General features: G+C 33.0%; 2 protein-coding genes across 2 annotated transcripts in view; one reads left to right on the top strand and one right to left on the bottom strand.

Moving 5' to 3' along the window:
• The window catches only part of shg (DE-cadherin), a 177,631-nt gene that overhangs the window by 154,416 nt on the left and 4,974 nt on the right, over nucleotides 1-18,241 (top strand). The window contains exons 15-23 of the mRNA XM_089707920.1: nucleotides 347-502; nucleotides 7,298-7,495; nucleotides 8,385-8,601; nucleotides 8,917-9,135; nucleotides 15,212-15,436; nucleotides 15,984-16,114; nucleotides 16,921-17,056; nucleotides 17,494-17,694; nucleotides 18,049-18,204. Coding sequence (XP_089564046.1) covers nucleotides 347-502; nucleotides 7,298-7,495; nucleotides 8,385-8,601; nucleotides 8,917-9,135; nucleotides 15,212-15,436; nucleotides 15,984-16,114; nucleotides 16,921-17,056; nucleotides 17,494-17,694; nucleotides 18,049-18,204 — 1,639 coding nt within the window. The remainder of the gene's footprint in view (nucleotides 1-346; nucleotides 503-7,297; nucleotides 7,496-8,384; nucleotides 8,602-8,916; nucleotides 9,136-15,211; nucleotides 15,437-15,983; nucleotides 16,115-16,920; nucleotides 17,057-17,493; nucleotides 17,695-18,048; nucleotides 18,205-18,241) is intronic.
• Atu (Another transcription unit) overlaps nucleotides 12,092-18,241 on the bottom strand; it is a 463,287-nt gene continuing 457,137 nt past the window's right edge. Inside the window, exon 12 of the transcript XR_016317209.1 lies at nucleotides 12,092-12,207. The gene's annotated coding sequence lies outside the window, so the exon portion shown is untranslated. The remainder of the gene's footprint in view (nucleotides 12,208-18,241) is intronic.

The raw sequence follows: 18,241 nt of genomic DNA, 5'->3' as shown, positions 1-18,241 counted from the left end.
TTTAAATTCTTTAAATTGATGAAATTTTTAGGATATTCTGATAGGAATCGTATAAAATGAAACATTTAATTAAGTAATGATTTTGCAATTGCTTAAATTACAAAAATTATGTAAGATTTTAGGTTAATTTGTCACAGCTTTTTAACCAAAATGTTTTTTGTTACATCTAAGTGTGACTTAATTGTAATGCTAATAATTCGCAATAATTCTCCATCACTTAAAACTTACAACATTCATACGCTCTTACGCACTTTTACCAGTCAAAACTAAGACTAAAAAAACACATTTTATTAACCATATAATTTACTAAAACTAGTACTACATTCCTAAACATTTTCTCATATAGGTGACAGAAGAGAACGAGCCCCTCGTACCGTTCCACTGGGTGGAGGCAACAGTCAATGTGACCATCAAGGAGATTCCCGAAGAAGCTGTGGATAAATCGGGTTCTATCCGGTTCGTAAATATCACGGCTGAAGAATTTATTGTTCCGGAGGCTGATGTAAGTATAATATTATGCTAAATTATTGAAAATATTGCATTTTGTTAGATAACGACAGAATTTTTAGTGAAGAAGGAACAAGACATTATAAATGAATTGTTTTCATTTAATTCAATAAGGGATAGTAATAAGATAATCAATCGACATAGTACGCTCAAACTTAAGCGTAATTAAATAATTATCTTTTTAGACTTCAGTGGAAAGTTTTATAAATTCTACTTCATTTTTTATTAATTCAAAACAAAGATAACTCGAACAAACATGTAAACCAAATCTTGACCCCTAAAATTTCCGTAAAGATTCCACGCTATATAAGCCAGATTTTAATACACAACACTCAACACTGGCATACACATGATCATATTAAAGATATGAGACCAATTCTGACCAATCGTCATAACTCTAATAGGTTATACATGTCTTCGCGTCGTTTTCTTGACAATATAGAGGCTTTCAAATAAATACTGAAATTATTTCTAGCTCCATGAATTATACGTATTTGTTTGAATTAAATTGCTTTATGTATTCAGTAGAATGGTAATTTTAGATGGTGTTTTATGATACAAAGTGTCCTTTGTTAAACGTTCGTGTTTTAACGGAGTATTTAAGACTAGATTTCCGCCCGCGGCTTCGCCCGCGTTTTCAAAGGAAAACCCGCATAGTTCCCGTTCCCGTGGGATTTCCGGGATAAAACCTATCCTATAAGTTAATCCAAGTTACCCTCTATATGTGTGCTAAATTTCATTGTAATCGGTTCAGTAGTCTTTACGTGAAAGAGTAACAAACATCCATACATCCATACATCCATACATCCATACAAACTTTCGCCTTTATAATAGTATTAAGACTATTTTTTGGGATTCAGGCTCTATATCTACAATCAGAGGTTCATATTTAAATTATATTCATAATATTTACATAATTTGCTTTAACCTTTCTTTTGACCTAAAATATACTACAAAGCAGGATGATACAAAGTGTACTATTCTACATCATTTCATCTTTAATCAAATGTCCTTTAAGCAGAAGATAGTAAACTGAAACTTAAGCCGTATTATCCTTAATAGGTATGCAACAGAATAAGGCACATAACCGCTTAAAGTCTTACCACTATAGTTGGGTACTTAGTAGTTATAACCTATTATGAAGTGACGCGGCCCCTTAGTGCCTTCACGTCAATGGCTCAAGATTAATATTTTAATGATTAATAACATTGTAGAATTGAGATTTCTGAAGGCGAATGGAATATTAAGTGCTGTGTACTTAAAGACAATACATTGTAATTTAATATGGAGTGCGGTGGTCTACCGTATTCATGTATTCTATAGAGCATAAACATAATATTATTAAGTTGAATGGAGATCTTTACATACAACTTTGTATATAATTTATACGTTTTATTTGAATTTAAAATGCAATTTAGAAGCAATCAATGCACAAGTCAATAAAAGTCGAGTTGCGTATTTTTTGAGGTTTATGTAGGTAGATTTCGCTAACGTTTCTCTCGTTTATTTTTTGTCGAATACGTGCCATATCCTGACTTTTTATTTACCTCCACTGGGATTGAACCCACCTCTCACGTAACGCTTGATGCAACTGGCAAAAACGTGTTAATATTTTATTGTAATAGTTACTTTTATCAGTCTATTATATTTGACTAGCTGTGCTCCGCAGTTTTACCCGCAGTGCTCCGCTCCTGTTGGTCTTAGCGAGATGATATATAGCCTTCCTCGATAAATGGGCTATCTAACACCGAAATAATTTTTCAAATCGGACCAGTAGTTCCCGAAATTAGCGTGTTCAAACAAACAAACTCTTCAGCTTTATAATATAAGTATATGTATATTGTAACGGCATAAAAGTTTATAGAGATAATTTAAGCTATTAATACTATAATTTATAGAAGGTTACTTAATAAACATTTCATATTTGATCCGACAATATTACCTGTACATTTCTTACAACATAAACCCCATACAGAAACAAAGACGAAAGATTTTGAAATTCTCTTCCATAATGTGTGTATACGTTTACTATACAAGAAAAACCCTATATTTTGGTAATATACTTAAATTTAACGAAGATTAAAGCCATTTTTCAAAAAATATTTAATATCTGTGCCAAAACAGCTCGCAGGTGTCATGGCGTAGGCGTGACGTCAAACTTTGGTAAATACGTAATTATTTGTACGCATTGCGAAGAAAATTAAAAAAGTCTTTATTTAATATGTGTTATAGAAACGAATTACAAAGTTTATAAGTGGTGTGCAGTATTGCAGTGTGAATCCACATAAAAATAATGCTCAAAAATGTGTTAGTAATTATTTCAAGCGAAAAAATAATAAGAAATTATTGTATAAAGTTGGCGCGGAGAATCCCGAACCATGTATTCGTGAATTCGCAATTATATTTCTGTTCTGAGTCGATAAAGCATACGTGAAACAATAGAAAATAAATAAAAATGCGTATTCTCAACATATTCATAACAACAAAATACATCTGACGTGAGTTGTTTACTTATGCGTGACGTCACGCGTGTTTTAGTCAAAATGGCGAACTTCAGAATTTCAATGTTTTATTTTATTGATAATCTCATTAATCTTAATGTTTTTAAGATTTCTAAGTCGCTATATTTAATTTATTTATTATACATTTTCCCTTAAAAACACTAATACGATCATTTATGGATACTGTCGTCATGCCTATTCAAACCGTTTACACAAAACAATATTTGCTATGACAACGATATTCATTCCCCATAAACAGTTAACTATCTTGCAAACTCTCGGTACAGATCCAAATGAGACAATTTAACTCACAGTAACATTTGAACGTCTTATGTCAGGGTCGACTGAAACTTCTAGAAGTTGGCAACTCTCCATAAACGTAAATACGTCTTAAGTGACCGTTTAGTGTGTATAATGGCTTATACACGATAGAGACCACATTGTCACTGTTGGCTGTTGCTATAAGTATATTAAGAAGAGCTGGAACGTCAACACATTTACACATTGCACATGTTAGGCCGGGAGATACTGACACAAAATTTCGGGTCATTTGTAACAGGATGGCGGTCTAGAGGGGTCTTAGTACGCAATGACAAAAAGAAAAATGATGGTCAGAACGCTGGTACCGGCGGACTAGTCGCGTGGGCGTTAGTCACACTCGTCGGATAAATAGCGAAAGTCCAACGATTTGTAACACAAAAATTTTAGAATTTACCGATAGCCCTTAAAAAAGATGTAGGCGGTAGTGTCATGCCATACTTTTACGATGTGACTTACAGTCCGCCATACCGACGTGAATGCGTTGATTTAAAAAAAACAATTCAACCATTTGTACCGGGCTCACTTTTGCACAGGTAACCATCGTCGTGCAGCCATTTACTAAAATCGCCATGCCATACTTTTCGTACGATTCCAAATGGTCGCCATACCGCGGAAAATCTGCAAATTTTTTAATTTTTTTTTCTCGCCAAACGATTTGTACCACCCTACATTTTTTTTTCAACAACTCCTGAATGATTATGAATAGAAGTGTGATAATGCCATACCTGTGGGAGGTGGCGAATGTGTATAAGATTTTTTTCTTATTGTAAGATTTTATTCGTAGTTTGAACGATTTGTAGCAGTATGGCACTAATTTTTCCCTCTATTAAAAGTATGGCAAATATAATAATGGTCACGTTGCATCATATACTTTCCAAAAATGCCGTACTGGTACAAATCGCCAATTCTTTTCATTTTTTTTTACGTCTTGGCTTAAGTCTTACAATCATCCGCCCCATGTTTGCAATCTGCGATATTTTTTTCTAGGTAGAATTGTATACAAACAAACAGAATATAATGATCCCATACTGTAAAAAAATATTTTACGTATTGTACAGTCGTATTTTTTGAAACGTGACGAATAAATTAATTTTCAAGTATGGCAGCACTTTTTCCCCCTACTAGAAGTATGGCAAATATAATAATGGTCACATTTTATCAAATACTCTCCAAAAATCCAAATACAAAACTGGTACAAATTGTTTGGCGAAAAAAATTTTTTTTCTGCAGATTTTCGGCGGTATGGTGGCCATTTGGAATCGTCCGAAAAGTATGGCATGGCGATTTTCGTAAATGTCTGCACGATGATGATTACCTGTGCAAAAGTTAGCCTGGTACAAATGTTTGAATTGTTTTTTTTTAATCAACGCATCGCGTTGGTATGGGGGGCTGTAAGTTACACCGGAAAAGTATGGCATGACACTACCGCCTACATCTTTTTTATGGGCTATCGGTGAATTCTAAAATTTTTGTGTTACAAATCGTTTGACTTTCGCTATTTATCCGACGAGTTCGACTAACGCCCACGCGACTAGTCCGCCGGTACCAGCGTTCTGAGTTCTGACCATCATTTTTCTTTTAGTCATTGCGTAATAAGACCTCTGTAGAACCGCCATTCTGTTACAAATGACCCGAAATTTTGTGTCAGTATCTCCCGGCCTATGTATGTGTCATATTTTGCAATTGTTTATAAATACAGGGTGATGTAATTGGTGTAGTACGAATATCTAAAAATCTATGAAGAATTTTGTGATACAGTAAATGGAAGAATTATAGACTATTTTACAGTATTTAATAAAATCATTTAATTTTTTGTTCATTTTCATTAGAAATGTCAATTTTTCTCACCAAGGTGGAAATTTGGATGATAAGGATCTTGTTAGAAAAATATAAATTTTGACTAAAATCGGCATTTTTTTTTTTCAAAAATCAAATTACTAATTAATAATCAGAGTTATCACATTATTAAAAAAAATAAGCCAAACTATACACAATTTTTACCTACTTGATGCAATCCTCAAAGATCATGGACATAGTGTATTGCGCCTTCCACCATACCATCCAGAACTCAACCCAATAGAGTTAGTATGGGGCATAATTAAAGGGAAAGTAGCATCACAAAATGTGAACTTTAACTTGAAAACTGTGGAAGAATTATTTAGAAAGGAAGCAAATGCTATTAGTCTGGATATGTTTAGTGACGTTTGGAGAAAGACGCGAGAACATGAGGAAAAATATATTCAATTAGAACCAAAAGTAGATAATTACACTGACCCATTTATAATAACATTAAGAAATTCCGACAACGAAACATCGAGTTCTTCGAGCGATGAAAGTTTCAGTGAAGTAGAAGATTACGATTATGATTAAATAGATTCTTCTTCTTCTCTATAGATACTGCTTTCTGAATTGGTGGTAAATGTTAAAACTGTTCTGACGATTCAAAAGTGCTTCTAGAAGAAGTCTAATTGTATAAATGTTTGAGTTTGAGTTTAAAACCAATAGTGTGAAAATTATACAATATCTAAACATGTAACACATATTTGTTAGCGCGTATTGGTAGGTATTACGTACTTACTACAAATATAATATTTCTTAGATATCTTTACTCGACCAAAGTCAGGACAAGACTGCTCCGCAACTGCAGAAGACGTCCGTTATTTAAATCATTATCAAAACAACCATCCGTGTGTTGGGAGTAAGCGCACGTGTTATTTGTATTGTTTTTATGACCTGAAATTTAATTATTATTTGATAATTGAATGATTATTAATACTTTTATCCAATTGATTATTATTAGAATAAATAATTAACTTCATCAATTGATTTACTTTTAAATTATAATTTTACAGGTAAATTATGAGAGCTTTCATAAGTAATTATATTTGCATATATTTATCTACAACGCACCCATTTTACAATTCAAGTCTAAAATGAAACTAGAGTCGCATTTATTTTTGAACATACTGTAAGTGAAATTGCATAAGTGTGAGTACTGTGAACATGCCAGCTTTCCTTAATTGACCGATATGAGTTTTAGGAAATAATACGATTCCTGTTTAAAATAAGATAACTTATGTATCTACGATGTTGTTCTAGGATTTCATAAAGAAAGCATAAGCTCAGTATTCGTGTACGGCATTGCTGTTTTTAAATTTTTGGTTCTATTGTTTACGATATAATTTTGCTATGGCTCTAATATATTAGGGCCGTAGCCCTTCCTTACTTAACATAATTAACTGATTGTTTAATTCATAATTCATTTGATAGATTACAATTTACGCTAACTCACAGTAGAGGACACCTCCTGCTACTTCAATCATATCACAAAACATTAATTTCCTTTAAATACTATACGCCACCATCACAATAAACGACACCATAAACACAATAACAGCGCATTAAGAAATGCACAAAGTTCTCCCGCTCTGCCGCCTTACTTCCCGTTTCTGGCGTTGCCAGTAATTTTTGCTCAACGCTCCTCATGTGACATGTCCGGCCCAATTCTAGTTAAGCTCCATGTCAGAGATACGTTTCCCGCTTTTCAGGGAACTTGTATATTCGGTACAGATAGCCTCGTGGTTTCGGACACATTCCTCTGTGAACACGTTGAAATTTTACTGTTTATATTTAAGTGTTGATGGTTCTAAATGTTACGTATTCGCTTACAAAACTACATACTACGTATTGAATGTAGTAAATTTACTCAAAAATAACTTTATGAAACCAGCGTTTAATATTTATCATATAAATTAACTCAATTATATTATTGCTGCGAAAAGATGCTGCTTGCGAAGAGAGCTGTGAAATACAGTCAATCGCAGCTTCAGTTAATGTCCTAATTTAGTACTTAGGGCATTAGATTGTATTTTATCATGTTTCCACTTTAAAATAGATATGATGAGATCCAACTCCCACAAGTTATCCCCATAAATCTCTTCAACTTGTAATTGTTGTTTATTTACCAGGGTTTAAGCAAAAAGGACAAGCTGCACCGCCGTCTTTCTCAACTGTTCAACAAATCCATGGACAACGTCGATGTCTTCACGGTGTTTAGTAAACTAACGGTGAAGGATGAATTCCTGGACGTCCGGTACTCTGCGCATGGCTCGCCGTACTTCGAACCTGAGAAATTGGATAGTATGGTCATTGGGATACAGGAAAAGGTGATTATTGTTTGTACTGATTAAAAATTGTTTTATAAAATAGGGAAAATTGTGTTTATTCTGAATATATATCTGCTCAGCATAATGTTTAACCGATGCGTCTTATAGATATAAGAGTATCTTTTTATGTTATGAAATAATTCGTGAGTTTAACATAGGCTAAGTCTGCACAAACGTAGCGGGTTTTAACGTACTTAGTAAGAGATACATAGACATTATGTTAAAATGAAGAAATATTTCGAGTAAGTTGCGCGAAAAGAAATCCTCCATTATATCTACTTGAATATTCTTAACTTTATTTACCTGTCTTGAAACTGCCATTACGTCCAGAAAATTCAGCAAAGTAAACTATTTTTCGCTAAACTTTTATCAGCTTCGACAATATGAAGCTCTAATTACGTTCTCACGTTTAAAGTTGTTTAAAGTTTGCTCCAGGGAGTATTGTGGAAGGAAAGAGAAAAATATTTTCCCAAAGCCTGCTACGTAACATTTGTAATGACCTCGTTAGTGACATAACGAGAATCGAAGCGCCGTGCAGTCAGCTTCAGGATGCGATTTTTGCTATGAAAATAGTTTTGTTGTATTTATTGAATTGAACTTACTGGGAATTATGTTGTGTGACGGTTCTTCGGAACTTGGTGATTTTGGCTGAACATAATATAACTATTTTCTCTTGTGCGGAACTTAATTTATGTTTAGGACAAAGTTGAGTTTGAGGTTTCAAAAAATGCGAATCATTAATATTAGGTGTGTATTATTTCTTGTAATCATTGATTTATAATGGTACGGTCCCCATAGAAAACTTTAGTAAAAACATCTCGACATTAGGAATATAAATCAAAAAAGCTTGCACTAAGCTTAAAAATTCATATTCATTATCCCTTTTTAGTTGGAAGAAGAGCTTGGAGCAAAAATCTACATGGTCCGAATCGACGAGTGTCTCATAGAAAAGGAGCAATGTGAGGATTCCTGTCGAAATGTTCTGATGAAGAACAACGTTCCCCTCTCAGTGTACACGAATACCACCAGCTTTGTTGGAGTCAGTGCACGAGTGGAGTCGGAGTGCACTTGTGATGTGGAAGAACCGCTTGTTTGTTTGAATGGAGGTGAGTGACTAATATTTTTGAATCTATCTATGTCTGCTAATTGAAAGTTATAAATAATTGATTAAAAAGTGCCTCTTGATTCGATCGCTATGCACTACCTTACCAATTAGCATATTTGTCTGTCTTATTGCATTTAATTATAGTATTTATGTTAGAAGTATTTACTAACTGCTTTGCTTCGAAAAATAATGCTTTTCAATCGACGACTCATTTAATTATCACAATGTGTGACTTTTCTTTACAAATATCTATCTACTACTAAAATGTTTACATTGAAATCGTATTTTCTCTAAAATTACTTTTTAATACATCCAGGTACCCCATTCGCGGACAAATGCGAGTGTCCAGAAGGCTGGAACGGGCCCCACTGTGAGCAGACCTCCATCGCTTTCCACGGGAACGGTTGGGCCATGTACCCCCCTCCCCCCGCCTGTCAGGAGGGACACGTGACACTCACTGTGACGTCACACTCCAGTAACAGTCTGATTTTCTACCTGGGACCACTGAGATATAACCCCTTGCTTGATGTACAAGGTAAGTTCTAGAAGGAAATTTATGTGATATGAAATGAAGGTTTTCCAACTTTCCGGAATCTTCATAAAAAACCATGGCGAATTGTCGAGAAAAAGATGTAAGTATTCTGATAATATGCCATAAAACAAGTGTTTTCGGGATAAATAAATTGCTTTATATCTTGAAGTTTCGAATGGCTTTCGAGATTTATGCCACGAAAATAGGAAAAATGCAGTTACAAAACTATGAAAACAGTTTGAAATATGTTAACTGCCGCAAAGATATTTACTGGCAACAGATAATACAGATTTATACAGCTATTGTTGAAAACATCTTTAAACTGTAAGAAAGTTAAACAAATATGCCAAACCGTAAACAACCTATGAACATTGGCTTTAGTTTTATCTGGCACCGCTCGTAGCAGACTACTTCGTAGCGGACAAGTTCGTAGCAGACTCGTTCGTAGCAAATATTTCTTTAGGCGGTGCCAAATTGCCAATCTAGTGAAGTGAGGTACTTAACACGATCGGAGTGATCTAATTTGTGTCGATTGCAACCAGCGCAAATAAAGTAGTTCTTGGATGCTAGATTTCTACTAAGCTACGTTCCGGTACGTCGTAGAACGGTTCTAAATTGAAGATATTGTCATTTTGTCTTAGCTTTAACGGTTGTAAATTGAATTCGACAAGCGTGGTAGAATTGTTACTTTTAATTGGATTTTTTTAACATTTATTTAAACGAATGAAATATAAACAACACCCTTATCGTCTAAAAAATGGCGTGCACGCTTTTAGACTTATTAAATGTAAAATGTGCGATAACCTGTATATATTCTTGATGATAACAGAATTGTTAATATTTTAAATTTCGCGTGATTTCAAACAAATAACAAATGTGACAACGTGTGAAAATTTGAAAGCTTAGTCAATTGAAAAAATAATGTTACACTGCAATATGTTATAATGCCTATAACTTCCTTGAAAAGTAATTATACATAGTGGCTTTCTGTGTTATAACTTTTTTTATTGTTCTACGTGACGTGATAAAGTTTATGACGTCACGTGCACCATGGAACGTTCTGGAGTTTTCGCAATGTACTTGAATAATATGTTTACATAAACAAAATAACAAAATAAATTAATGATTATTGAATCATAATGAATGAAATATAAATTCGACTTTCCATTGAAATATAATTCATATTAATAATGTATTAGTTATAATGTAAATTTCAGAATTATTAAAATATACTCGTATACCATTATTTTAAACGGTTTCAGACACATACACGATAAATGAAGAAGGTACAACCCAGTAGATGTATAGTATTTTTAATAATAACATATTTTAAATAAGTTATGGAAGACCAAAAAAAACCTATTACTAAGTTGCAATACAACAGATAATTCAGAAAACCTATAGTTCACTCAGTCGACATTACCATCTTTAATACCGTGCAGCTTTGTCCGAAAATTTTACATTTAACATTAATTACAAAGTTTAATCTCCGCTAAAGTTTGCAACACAAAATTCGGCTATTGGCAACCCAGTTAGCCCAACGCAGTATTAACTAAAGTGACTAAAACCAACTTAACAATGTTGCCAACAATGAATATGTACAATTGTTACGACTTGAGTAATGGTTCTACGGCTCTTTAATACTAGAATTACTATTACACTGTAATAAAAACTTGTCACGTAAAACCCGGTGATTTTAGTACATGTTATTTCATTTTGGTTGCCATTTTTAGAGCCAAACATCGATACAATTTTTCTCATTCGAACGAATTTCTTTGAACTATTTGCGTGTAAAAATAAAACAAAATTAGAAGTTCCAAAGTTTATCATGTCTCTTGCAAACGTTTAATTTGTGAATTACAAAGTTAATGCACAAATGTATCTGACAGGATGACATCTATTTCAGGAACGCACTGATCTAATTTAATGCTCAAATTAATTAATATATTTTGTGTGTTTGGTATCTTTTCAATTCTTTATTTCGAATCTCCTCTAAAGACAACAAACATAACTTATAGCAAACTAGCTTTCCGCCCGCAACTTCGCCCGCTTTGTCTAACTCCTAATAAATTATACAATAAAGCCTTCCTCTATCTATTAAAAAAACTGGATCAAAATCTCTTGTATAAATTTAAAGATCTACGTATAAATACATACAGACAGACGCGGGACGTGACTTTGCTTTATCGTCTTTATACTATATAGTTATTTTATCAACCATCTCATTATTTGCCATATACAGAAAGTTTAAACGAAGGGCCATAAAAACGTAATAAACCTCGGACACACTTCTTACATAGACTCCGCTGCTAGTCGCATGGAGTAATGATTTTTTAATGATTCCGTAATGACTGACAGTCAGGTTATGATTTACGAGCAATCGCGTGATATTCCCTAGTAAATACATTATCACGTCTGTTATTTACGACGTTAAGTAATATCAAATTCTCGACCTTTATCATTACAAGACATTGTATTTGTATCTGACATCTACGTGCGCTATACAAGGCGCGCACGCAATCTATAATTATTAAACGTTTTAATACAAAAATCTATTTATTATCATTTGTTCCATGGTTGAACCATTGCGTTTTAATAAAACTATGGTTTGAACTACTACATAATAGGTTGACATTTTCCCTTTTAAAGCTAGCTAACTTTTCAAAACTGATAAGGGCAAGTAGAAGTATACGAATGTATTGATTTGTTTTATTTCGGCCGTGCCATCATTATCTTATGTACGTAATGTACGATTGTTACGACTTGAGAAACTAATAATCATTTAGTTCCATAAAATTACAACATAATTGAATATGTGGTCTGTATTCTATTGTTATAAATATTATTAATTTTATTCATAATTTATATCATGTAATTAATAATATTTCACGTCAATATAATCTATCTTCTTTTATATATAAAAATGAATCGCAAAATGTGTTGGTAAGCGCATAACTCGAGAACGGGTGGACCGATTTCGATAATTCTTTTTTTATTATATTCCTTGAAGTACGAGGATGGTTCTTATGTAGAGAAAACGTAAATATGTACCACGGGCGAAGCCAGGGCGGACCGCTAGTAAGTAATTTTTACATATATTATATGTACAATAATATGTAGACGTATTTATAAATTTTTACTTTTATTGGTAGGAACAGTTGTGGATGTAATTTTTTTTTAATTTTATTATTAGTATTTATATAAATGTAGGACCTCGGAAAATACGCGGGCAGACTGAAAATCAGCGCTGTTCGGGTGTTAGCCCACAGCATGGCTGAGTCTGTTCCGATTGCCTAATATATTGTGTTTACTTTTAAGTTAAGATAGTCTAAGTTTTTTGTTGGCAATAAAGCTTTTTTTCTTTCTTTCTTTCTTTCTTTCTAATATAAATTACAAATTATCAATTCATCTATATTTATTTAAATATAACTAATGTTTGTTTGAATACTTTTACCTTCTACTTGGTGGAAAGATAAAATCGGCAAACAATTAATTCTCCCCGAGGCAAAACATTTTCTTACCCGTCTTGACACATTGAAATTTAATTATTTAAGGAACTTTGTTTGGGTGCTTTAATTATCACAAATTTGCTACGTTTTCGTATTATTTTACCTTTTAGTTTATATTAGAATAATGAAGAATACTCCTAAGTATTAATTAGTATATTTAAATGTAATTATTTACAATTTAACGTTGAAATGTATAAGATAAAGCTTTGAATTGATGTATATCAAATACTCATTCAATCTTGTATTTTATAACTAGCATTCCGCTCGCGGCTTCGCCCGCTTTTCTTTCACCTAATAAATTAGATACTAAAACCTTTCTCGAGAATAACTCTATCTATTAAAAAAAACTGCATCAAAATCCGTTGCGTGGTTTTAAAGATTTAACTACTTACTTTGTTTTATACTATGTAGTGATGATAAACAAGATGATCAAGCTCAAACAAATTGTTTATTATTACATTTTTTATTCTTTAGTACAGAATGTTCACGCCCATAAAAATATTTCCCTAAACATGCGTACCCCGCTTGAATTTCAGCCCGATATTGAGGTTATTCGCACACTGTGAACATAACAGCACTTGTCTGGTGTTATAAGCTTGCAGCTAATTGGAACACCATTAACTTCATAACATCCCGCAAAGTGTAACGCTACCATAATGTAATTGCATGCGTTTGTATACATCAAGTTTTCTAGTGTCTAGTTTACGTGTTGGTGTTTGGTGTAAGTTTGATGTGACCATTGGGACTAGATTTATGGAATTGTAGGTTTTTTTGCAACGATTTATTCGAATTAGCTTTTCATTCCTTAGATAGATTTTATATTGTTTATTTTAATCTGATCAGGTTTATTCCTGTAAAATATTCAGTCACACAATTATTTTGTACTAGCGGTCCGCCCCGGCTTCGCCCGTGGTACATATTTCGCAATAAAAGGTAGCCTATGTTCTTTCGCATTTATAATATTAGTTGGGATTTTATTCCAAATAATGTTAACCACCACCATGTTTATGATTACTTCGGATCAGTTGCTAAAAATGACGACATTTAAATTAAGTGAAACAAACTGAAGATGCATTTTTATGAATAAAATTTGTTGCCGCGCGCACGAGCAACTTTGTCTCCGCAACTATTGCACGCCTCATAAGCGAAGCGTTGAGGTGGGTACTACTGTCACTTCGCGCAAAACATCAGATTTTTCAAACTTAAAATGTCTTTATGTATCATACATTGCACTTGTAAGATAATACATACACACACATATTAAGAAAAAACACTATTTTTAACGTTCATGATATTTTTGATGTCATTTTTGTTATTTAAACTAGTTATAAAACAGTTTAAAAAAGTTCTGTCTTGGACGTCCGTGTGTCTGTATGTGCGGATCCTTTTTCTTGTTAACACGATAGCGACCGAAATACTTTACTAATCGAGTCTTTTTTTTTCTCTTACGCTTGAGTATGCTCAGGAATAGAACCCTTTCATTTTTCAGGGTCTGATTCGATGTGGTTTAATCGTTATTAAATAAACAAAAATAATAATTAATAAATATTTATTAAAAAAAATTATGAGGCGTGCACTTTTGGATTTTCCAAATTATTTTTTCTCTCCCACCTATGGGCTAGTATGAAAGTGCGCGCACGTAGCGACGCAACTCCCCATACAAATTGATGGGAGAAACAAAATAGTTGCGGAGACAAAGTTGCTCGTGCACACGAGCAACTAGCCCATGGGTGGAGAGACAAAATAGTTGCGGAGACAAAATAGTTGCGGAGACGTACAGTTAATGACATAGCAAAAATAAATACAGACACTTGAATATTAACATACCAAGGGAATAGCAAACAATATCTTGTTACTGTATGTTTTATTCAAATAACTAGCAAAATATTTAAAAGCAAACATGACTCTGTAAAGCTAGTTTCCAGGAACTAGTATTTGAAATGCTGCCTGTATAAATTTGTAAGTTTTACCATCGCATTTGTTATGCAAACAAGCCAATGTATCTTTTTTGGTCAAAATCTTTTTCTGCCATATGTTTATGTTATTCGTTGTCCAATCCATGAATATTAAAGCGTAGGTTTTGCAGTCCCTTATCTAGGGGATACACAGGTTATAAATATAGATATAGTTAGTTTTAGTTTATGCTAAAGATATTTCTAAAGAGTAGCGTTTTGTTATGGCTTCGTAAAAGAGATTAAATCACAATATCTAACTATTTTACACCATTAATTTATCATATTCGATAAGTGGATCAGGATGATGGTCCTCATTTAGACATTTGGATAGATATTATTGATTTAATATACAGATAAAAACCAGATTATTCAAAAAGTTTATGGGTAAATTCGAGTAAAAATTAATACTAAAGGTTTTATCAGAGCTTGTAAAAGTATCGAGAAAAACTCACGTGCATTACTAAATATGAAAAATTCAGTGGAACTTTTATTTACCCTTTTTTATTAACGGCACATGAAATATGTAAAAAAATAAATTCAGTGGAACCTTTATTCACACATTTTAATTATCGGTAAATGTAAAATGTAAAAAAATATTGTAATTCTTTGTTCCAGATTTCATGTCTCTAGAATTGGTTGATGGATACCCGGTTTTGCTGATCAACTATGGCTCAGGAACAACGAAGTTAAACAATAGCGTGGTGTTTGTTGCTGACGGGAAACCACATCTGATAGAAATTGATCTGATGAAGAGTTCCATAGAAATGTTCGTGGATAGATGTAAACTGTCCACTTGTATGAGCCTAGGTGCTCCCACTGGGCCGAGAGAAATTTTAAATGGTGAGTTTTGAGAATTATAGCAAAAATGGATATCGTTTAGTGGAATTTTACCAAAAAATGTACGTATGAATTTGTAAAAATGAATACCGTTTAGTAGAATTTTAATGAATTTAAATTTGGAGAATATTTTGTGGTCAGTGTACAATAATATTTTGTGTGGGATTTACCGGAAATATAACAAGTGTTAATAAATATAATACCATTATAAAACCCATATTTTTAGTTAGCGAATTTTATCGAGCACATTCCATATATTTTATTGAAAAATAGTTTAAATGTAGTTTTAACCTGAACAATGTTTTGTTTAACATTTGTGAAATATTTCAATCACACACATTACTGTGTTTTACATTTTCTGCACGTTAACATACCCAAAAATTACATAAATAACACAACATTTCTCATATATATTACTTTTCTATGTGGTACGTATACTTTACCAAAATTTTGCTTTTTCCAAATATTCACCTGCCAACAATAAATACTAGTTTCATACACATTTCATACACCAATTATTGTATATATTCTAACCTAAAAAATATTACAGTGAACGCGCCTTTACAACTGGGCGGTGTGAGTGTGGACCTGGACGAACTTGCCCATTCCTTTGGATGGAAACACGTCCCTACCAGCCAACATTTCATGGGCTGCATCAGTAACTTCACGTATAACGATTATGTGAGTATTTTTTTTTTTTCTATAATTATCTTCGATTTTTTGGTATCTTCAAAAATTCGTCCAATTTGCTCAGTGTTTAAAATTCGATTCATAATTTCAAGAACACTAACTGAGCAGTGCAAAATTATTTATATGAAAAAATATTTCATTTTTTATTTGATGGATGTAATTAAAAGTAATAGTATCTAATCTATAGTAATAAATAATTGATTTGAAATTTAATAATGCTTTCCTACTGTTATAATATAGGCACTGATGAATAAAAATAGTTTAGTTTCATCGAAATATTATATTCGCGAAAAAAATTATATTTTCACAATAATCAGATTATAAATAGAAATCTAATCTTATCATTCCCCGAAAAATTAGGGAAACATGATAACTCTTTAATACTAAAGAAATAAGGCTTCAAATATAAGATTACGTGCCTTTCTAATTTTAATCACGTCTTGTCTTTTGGATTCATATAATAATAAAATTATAATAGTATGGAGTCTCATATATAGTTTTATATATTTATTTCTATATTCGGTGATAGTTTTGGTAAAAAAGTGAATTTATATCTATTCACTAACTCCTTTCAAACAGTTGTAAATGCGTCGTGCGAATCGTGAAATACACGATTATATTTCCATGGACAATAACGAAAAGCCTTGTTCTACAAAATGTCTATTACCATACAGTTTTTTCACGTATAACTAAAAAAAATTACCTTAAAATACATGAAATAAATCTGTTTCCATAAGAGAAGATAATAATGAGTTCAGGTACAATGTTTTTATTGATAAATAAATCTTTTTGTATAGATGTACAACCTGGGCAGGCCATCGGTAGAACAAAACGCGGATCCGGGCTGTCAGAAGAGCGTCTTCACGGCGGTTACCTTTGGGATCGACACCAACTTCCTCGTGGCTATTCTTGTGTGCATCGCTATATTAGTCAGTAAGTAAATTGGGTGTTTTTCCTTATTGAGTTATGTGTGTTGCTCTTCGTTTAAAGATTATGTGAGCGTTCAAATGTTTACATGGATACGTTCCTTAATTCATTCCAAATAATAGGTACATATTAAAAGATTTGGTCCTAATTGAAATAATTATTTTAGTGTATATTAATTGCAAGTCATTAAAACTAAAAAAAAAATATTTTTTTACAAATGATTGAAAGCTCCTCATGCTACTCCTAAATCTTAATTTTCTTCATTTTTGTTTCACCTACACGATACATATTTTAATTTATGAACATGCTATTTTTACACAATTGATTACCCTCGAGTAAGAACTTTAAATATATTCATGAACTTAAACATCACATTTAATAAGCCCTTAAGGTCATATATTTCACATGAATTTCCTCAAAATAACCTTATTCCTTTCTTCCAGTACTCCTTCTAGCGGTAGTAGTCCACAGACGTCGGGCAGATGCCTGGGCAGAAAAGGAACTAGATGACATCAGAGAGAACATCATCGCATACGAAGATGAGGGTGGTGGTGAGGGTGATGCGGGTTATGACCTGCATGTACTGCGGCAGATGTATGATGGACCACCCCCAGAGACAGATGTCGCGTTTTTACAAGCGCCTGGTGAGTTCTCCAACGTTCTAGAATGTTCTAGAAGGTTCTAAAACGTGATTGCGATATGATCTGCATGTGAGACACTGATGTCGCGTTCCTGCAAGAGTGTGTAGTCGAACGTTCTAGAACATTCTAGAATACTATTAGAATACGCAGATTGGTTTATGTGATGTGTAGTGATTCTACTTTAGACCATCGTTGAGTGTTTCTATAGCAACAGAGTACCTACTATATAATATTGTACAATTTACCCTTCTTAACGCTATTAAAAAATGGAAAATTTGATACGTCCACGGTATTTTGTAAATGGCAAAATTTTCCAGAATTTGAAAACAATTTACTTAACATATTTTCTGTTCCCAGGTGTAGTAGGCGCAGCTCCAGATATATCCGGGTTCCTAGACGACAAGAAGTCAGTATTAGACCGCGATCCGGAGATCACGCCGTACGATGACGTGCGACACTATGCGTACGAGGGAGATGGGAATACTAGTGGATCCCTGTCTTCGCTTGCTAGCTGTGAGTATATTTTAGGATAGAATATATAGGTATTTGT

This window comes from Colias philodice, chromosome 20 (assembly GCF_061535455.1).
Source record: "Colias philodice isolate Cphi_HAF_F1 chromosome 20, ilColPhil1 Martin Lab GWU primary, whole genome shotgun sequence".
NCBI lineage: Eukaryota > Metazoa > Arthropoda > Insecta > Lepidoptera > Pieridae > Colias > Colias philodice.
Note: the sequence above shows the minus strand (reverse complement) of the source record. Positions and strands in the feature narration are given on the sequence as shown.